We start from the raw sequence: 7402 nt of genomic DNA on the forward strand, positions 1-7402 counted from the left end.
CAAGGGTAGGGGTGAAAAAATGAAATTTTGAAGTCGAAAATATTTTTTAAAAACAAACTTAAATTTTTCTTTGGAGAGTGGGGGAGCTGGTAGGGGGTGGGTGGGGGCTGGGTAGCAGGGTCAAGGGTAAGGGTGAAAAAATGAAATAATATTTTTTAAAAACAAACTTAAATTTTTTTCTTTTTGAAGGAGGTGGGATAGGGGGTTGGGGGGGCGAGGGTAGGAGGTGGGGGTGTAAAAAAATAAAAAATTGAAATTAGAAATATCTTTTAAAAACAACTTTTAATATTTTTTTGGGAGGGGTGGAGGTAGGGGGTGGGGGTAGGGGTGAGGGTGGGGTAAATATATTGAATTTAAAAACAAACTTTAAATTTTTTTATTTTTTTTTGGGGGGTGGTTGAGGGCTGGTTTGAGGGTAGGGACCAAATAAATTTTTTCAACAATTTTTTTTTAAATTGGAAGTTGGAAGAGAGTTTTGGAAAAATGTTTTCCTTAAGTTTTGAAGGGAAGTCATTTTCCTTAAATTTGAGGAAAATGAGTTGATTTGGAAAATATTTTCCAAAACATTTAACCCAATCAAACATGAGAAAATTGGAAAACATTTTCCGGTTACCTATGGTTTTATCTTTTAGGTACGTAACTTATAAAGTAAAATTTGTTTAACACTAGTACTCTCTTGATTTGATACAATGATTAAGAAGGATTAAATAATAGAGGTAATTTTATCAAATTACCCTTATTAAATATATAAGTCATCTAAATATTGAGAAATGAACAGTACTTACTAGCAAAAGTAAAATAGACTCAAAATAACAAATTATTTATTGATTTAAATATAAACTGGACAAGTATTATTGGACATCTCGAAATAGTATATAGTGGACAAGTAAAGATGGACAAAGGAAGTAGTATTAGTTTTATCTTAATTTCTAGAATTCAGAATTAATGAACTCGAAATTTCAAATATGTCTTTTATAATATTAGATCTTATGATTTGAATTTAATTAATTTTATCTTGATTTTGCAGACAAATCCGGGATTAAGTTCATATGCAAAAGATCCAAAGGCTGCAGCCAATTCACTAGAGCCACTTTTAGATGAAGCTGAAGGAGTTGTTCCTCAAGAATTACAATCTGAAACCCCCTTAGAGCTTGGGGTTAGTAGTAATTAATTAATTAATTGATGATTAATATTAATAATTACACATATGTTAAAATGAGTTATTAATTTTTATTTTCTTATGTGAATTATTTAAATGATATAGGCAACAGCAGGTTTGAGGATGTTAAAAGGGGATGCAGCTGAAAAAATTCTACAAGCAGTATATATATTATTGCCTTTAAAAAATTATTTTTATTTTAGTCAGAAATGATTAATCCTCTTTTTATTACTTTATTAACTAAAGCTTTTTTTGTCATTTTTTTTTTTAATTTTGAAAGGTGAGAGATTTAGTGAAGAACCAAAGCACTTTCCATAGCAAAGATCAATGGGTCACTATTCTTGATGGTACTCAAGAAGGCTCTTATATGTGGGTAAGTTACAATAAATTAAATAATTTATCAATGTTTTTTCAGTCGAGCTCATTACTCTGTGTAATTTTTATTTTTTGTGTAATTTACGAGTTATTCCATATAACAAAATTTATCTCATACGCACCTAAAGAATAAGGACAACTGATTTCATGAGGGTTCCAAAAGAAATAACATTTGAGTGGCAAATCTTTTATTTAAGAGAAAAAACTCAAATATACCATCGAACTTTGAGAAAGAGCTTATCCATGTAATTATTTGTTTACTGAAATGGCATAATTATTGAGCCAAACTTTTAATATATGGCATAAATAAACCTTTTTATCAAAGTTTGATTGCATATTTGAGCCATTTTTTTAAAAAAAAATTTAATTAATGACGAGGTTGAATCATAACTGACCACATGTAAACAATAATTTTGTGAAATTTGAATTGTTTTCAGTTAACAAATAATGTCATGGATGCGTCTATTCTCAAACAAAAATAGCATAGATGAACCAAACTTTAACTGGACAACATAAATGAGTCTTTTCTCAAATTGAAGCTCAATGACATATTTAACTATTTTTCCTTTATTTAATCATGAGCTATAGCAAGTTGATTTTTTTTAATTTTTTGGTATATTTTCTTATTAATAGGTTGCAATGAATTATTTATTGGGAAATTTGGGCAAAGATTATAAAAGTACCTCAGCAACAATTGATATTGGTGGTGGTTCAATCCAAATGGCATATGCTATATCAAATGAACAATTTGCAAATGCTCCTAAAAATGTGGATGGAGAACCTTATGTTCTACAAAAGCATCTTATGTCAAAAGATTATAACCTCTATGTACATAGGTTTGTTTTCTCCTCTTATATTTTTTTCATCCGATATTTAATATTCGTTATAGTAATAATTATGAATTTGTCAATCAAGTAATTTTGACCTAAACTCTGTATTTGCGCAACAGATAAAAATAATCTATTCAGATTTTAATAACTCGATAAGTAAAAAAGAATTGTGATCTAGAATCAATAAACTAAAAATACTAACTCTACTTTAATTTGATTGTATTTAATTTACCAAATGTATGAATATTGTTTCAAATAAGGTTTTAGTGTATTTAATAATTATAACATATTGATTATATTTTAATGTATATATGTAGTTATTTGAACTATGGACAACTAGCAGGTCGAGCTGAGATTTTCAAGGCTTCAAGAAATGAAAGTAATCCTTGTGCTTTGGAAGGATATGAAGGTATATATTATAAATCAAAAGTCATAAGTTGTAACCAATTTCGATTCGATATAAAATGGTAATTATATATACAACATGATTTTGAAGGTTACTATTCATATGGAGGAGTGGATTACAAAGTAAAAGCACCAAAAAAAGGTAGTAGCTTGAAGAAATGTAGGAACTTAACTAGACAAGCACTTAGAATCAAAGCTCAATGCAACAACAAGAATTGCACATTCAATGGAGTGTGGAATGGTGGTGGTGGTGATGGACAAAAGACTATTCATGCTTCATCATTTTTTTATTATATTGGTGCTCAGGTAATAATTTTTTTTTTTATATATATACAACAAAAATTTAATGCATGAATTAACATGATTAAAGACAAAAAAAATTGCCGCTTAAAACCTTTTCCACGTCTTTTCCACCATATATGGATATGGAGAGAGTATTTTTGTAAGCAATTTTGTTTTTCAGAAATTATGCAATGCATGTTATTTTTAATACATCAAATCAAACACGACATAATAAATATATTTCAACATAACTAATACAAGCATTACAAATACTTGTATTACTAATACACTTCACTGAACACTATTCTTATACACCCTATCAAACAACACTGTAGTAATTAATAAATTATATGTTCATTATCATTAATTTTTGTCTACAATTTAATTATAAGCTAATTAATTAAGTTTTGATGTTCCATGTTGCAATGTAGGTTGGCATTGTTGATACCAAATTTCCATCTGCCCTAGCAAAGCCAATTCAATACTTAAATGCAGCTAAAGTTGCTTGCCAAACAAAAGCAACAGATGTAAAATCTGTATTTCCACAAACTCAAGATAAAAATATCCCATACTTATGCATGGACTTGGTATATCAATACACTTTGCTTGTTGATGGATTTGGTAAGTCTTTTCGGACATCGTTTAACGTTTGTAGTAATTTATACAAAATTTTATATTGTGGTCTAATGTTTTCTCTTAAGATTTCCAGTTTGCTCAGAATGATCATACTTTTATTCATGTTTCTTTGGACAGGACTAAATCCATACAAAGATATTACTTTGATGAATAAGGTGCAATACAAAAATTACCAAATTAAAGCAGCATGGCCATTGGGATGTGCTATTGACTTAGTTTCTTCAACTTCAAACAAGATTAGAGTTTCATCATCTTAATGTTATTGTTGTGTCAATTAATGTAACAATAATGTCAAGCCCTTTGCTTTGTGTTTCTTTTTTTAAATCTTGTACTTGTATTGGTGGGAAACTTGAGGGCTTTGAGCTTATATTTAATATCTTTCCAACCTCCAAAACTGTGTAGTCTGACTAATCTGAATTCACGTCACTTAAGGTCCATTTAAAAGGGAATTCGAAATACTTTCTACTAGGACTTTTTAATATTAGAGCTTGAACTAAAAATATCTAATTAAGCATGAAAGTTCATATGGGTCCCACCCTTAATTATTGAAATATATTTTTTTCTCAAACTATTTAAAGATTAAAAAGAAAGTACATAATAAAGCTGTCCAGATTATTTAATTATTTAAATTTTTCAAAGTGGTAGGTGGAATGGATGATAATTATTGCATTGCAAATTAAATAAAAGTTATGCCTTTCTCATGTGATACTAAAATATAACTAAGTAAACTCAATTTTGCTTTGAGTTTTGAATAACCTTTTAATTGGTAATAAAATGTTTATTTAACAATATGTATATATGTTCAACTAATTTTTGGAAATCTAATAAAGAAAACAACACAAAAATCATATCACTAGCAATATTACTCCTATATAGAAATGGGACTTGATGGGACTAACACAGCATTCCATTATTGTACAAAAAGCAATTAAAAGTGTACAATGAAAATTTTCCCTTTCTGGCCCAATTCAATTGGTTGTTAAACACGTGGAAATCTGCATTTATATCTGGAAAAATTTTATGGTGTTTGAGGGACAAGTATGAGGTGGCCTACAAAAGTTGTATCAGTCTCCTTTCATAATTTGACAAGTGGATAATTGGGTCTCATTTTCAAAAAAAAATGGGTCAAAGTTCCTTCTCTCTCTTACTTTTTAACTTTTTTCCTTTATTTTAACTTTTCCACTTTTTGTTTTGTTTTAACCATTATTTCAAATTTTATTATTTTCCTTATCTTTAAATAATTTTAAAAGTATAAAATTTAGCCTAATTCATCATACTCCTAACATTTGCTATTATTTTTCTATCCTATATTAGTTATATAAATTACTAAAAATAATTATTAAAATTATTTATCGATTAAAAAAATTAAACTATCGTTTTTTTAATTTTCATTACCCTAGCAATTATTTGTTTTAAAGTATAAACAAAATTTGTAAAGTTATAAAAAAATAAATATCTTAAAGAGTAAATTAGTAAATTATCATTTTTATTAATAATTTCTTAAAGAACGTGTAAAAAAAAGTAAAATAACTAATACGAAAAGACCATCCGTAATATTCACAAATAATTACATAAGTTTTGTTTCTATTTTCATGTAATCCAAAATCGAAAATCATCCATAAACTTCTACATACATACATACTCTCTCAATTTATATGATATATGTTTATTCTTGAAATTCAAGCTATGTGAAATTTAATTGATATTTTTAAAATATTTTTTTTATTATTATATTAACATGATAAGAATTGCAACTTATAGTGTTTGTTCAAAAAATATAACCTTCTCACTAAGTTGCAATTCAACCTAAAATATTATTAGTTGCAATTCTTGTCATGTTAATATTATAAAAAATATTTTATAGCTTGAATTTGGAGAACAAAAAATAATAAATTAATAGAGAGATTAAAATGAAAAAAATAATTAATTAAACTAAAGTTAAAATTACGTTAAGGGTTAAAAAGCAGCTGAAAAAAGAAGACAATGTGTGATGAGAAAGAAAAAGTAAGAGAAAAGATTAAAATTTAAGGAGAGAAAAAGTAAGAAATTCAGATAGGTAAAACGTAGCCAGTGGATCCCAGAATATACAAATGGCAGCCAAAGAGGCCCTCATACAACTGACAATAAGTGTGCCTGGTACAAAATAAAAATTTTCTTTATATCTGCATTTCAACATCAAAATTTCAAAGGTCTAAAGACCATCAGAATATTTTACTCTTATTTAAAAATAACAGTTAAAAGGACTAACACTACATTAAATTAGTTGTAGAACGTGCAAAGAATTTTCTACATTAACTTTTAACTTTATTAAATTAGTTGTACAATGTGCAAAAAGAATTGTACATTAACTTTTGAATAAATAGGAGTATTATATGTCGCCAGTTGTCTGATCATTCACTATATTGAAGACATGTGTACTACCTTTTATTACTCATACATATATATACAGTTACCAGACACAATAGCTCCAAATATATATTACTTTAACTGTCTCAATTTAAAGATTTTGATTACAAGTGAGACTTTAGAGGACGATCACGGCACTATCAAATTGTACACAAAGCATTTCAAATTGTACTATAAAATTAATTGTTGCTCATTAATTGTACACGTGTCTTTCTACATATACAACAACCCACATGAATAATTATTTTTTTGACTTTTTTCCCTCAGTTTCTCTCTCTATATATTCGTTTTTTTTTTCCTACTTTCCATTCTCCCCTTTTGCTCTCTTTAGTTTATCTTTGATCTTAAATTTTTCATACATCTTTAAAATATTTTGAATTATTAATTATTATGAATTATAATATTTTGATTTTTACGTAGTTTACAAATATATAAATTTCATTTTAAAAAAATTGAAGAAACCATACGCAAATTTATGGTCAAACTTATACTATTTGATTCTCGAGAAATAAAAAGTGTCACATAAAATGGGACAAACGAAGGATAACTCTCAATTAATTTTATTTCACTTTTTATTTTTCATTTTTAACATAATTTTTCAAGTCGGATTTCTATGAATTCTATTGTAGACCCATTTAAATTTTACCTTTTTGTTTTAAATTAGAGAACTTGGCCGCACTTCGCGCGAGCATTAAAATTAAATATTTTTGATTAATTTTATGTTTACTCTATTGTTTAATCGTAATATTATTATTTGTTTTAATAATATGAAGATTGTGAAAAAAAATAAAGCTTGACAAATTTTACATCTATTAAATGAGGAAGAATATATTTTTTGTCAAATAAGTTAAACTATATTTGCTAATAGCAAATTCTTCCATTGCATGAAGTTGATCCTTTAATATATAATATATATTCCGGTGTACCATTCTCCTTAAATGTCTAAGAAATATCTCGTAATGTGAAATAACATTAAAATACTCCCTTTGTTCCTAATTACCTGTCCACTTTTAAATTGACACATTTATTAAGAAATCAATTAATGACATAGTGAGTTTATCATTTTACCCCTATTAATTATGAAGTAGATGAAAAGTTCTGCAATTTTCAAAGTAATTAGTCATTTAATTGAGGGTATAATAGGTAAAAAAAAAAATTCTTTTTTGATTTGTCAAAATGGACAAGTAATTAGAGACAACTATAAAAGGAAAAGTGAACAAGTAATTAGGGACAGAGGGAGTACTAAACAAATGCATCAACAAATGAAATTTATATTAAAAATATATTGAATAATGACGTAATGATACCT

At 27.1% G+C, this 7402-nt stretch overlaps 2 protein-coding genes across 2 annotated transcripts in view; one reads left to right on the forward strand and one right to left on the reverse strand.

Annotated features, from left to right (window-relative positions):
• LOC125863120 (apyrase-like) overlaps window positions 1-4008 on the forward strand; it is a 5528-nt gene extending 1520 nt beyond the window's left edge. The window contains exons 3-10 of the mRNA XM_049543263.1: window positions 1028-1156; window positions 1265-1321; window positions 1440-1532; window positions 2168-2370; window positions 2682-2773; window positions 2861-3075; window positions 3483-3672; window positions 3805-4008. Coding sequence (XP_049399220.1) covers window positions 1028-1156; window positions 1265-1321; window positions 1440-1532; window positions 2168-2370; window positions 2682-2773; window positions 2861-3075; window positions 3483-3672; window positions 3805-3944 — 1119 coding nt within the window. The 3' untranslated portion in view covers window positions 3945-4008. The remainder of the gene's footprint in view (window positions 1-1027; window positions 1157-1264; window positions 1322-1439; window positions 1533-2167; window positions 2371-2681; window positions 2774-2860; window positions 3076-3482; window positions 3673-3804) is intronic.
• Window positions 1-4981, reverse strand: part of LOC125863116 (UDP-glycosyltransferase 75C1-like) — a 37336-nt gene extending 32355 nt beyond the window's left edge. The window contains exon 1 of the mRNA XM_049543258.1: window positions 4972-4981. The gene's annotated coding sequence lies outside the window, so the exon portion shown is untranslated. The remainder of the gene's footprint in view (window positions 1-4971) is intronic.
• Between the last annotated feature and the right edge of the window lie 2421 nt (window positions 4982-7402).

The sequence above is a fragment of the Solanum stenotomum genome, chromosome 4 (genome assembly GCF_019186545.1).
Source record: "Solanum stenotomum isolate F172 chromosome 4, ASM1918654v1, whole genome shotgun sequence".
Classification (NCBI taxonomy): domain Eukaryota; kingdom Viridiplantae; phylum Streptophyta; class Magnoliopsida; order Solanales; family Solanaceae; genus Solanum; species Solanum stenotomum.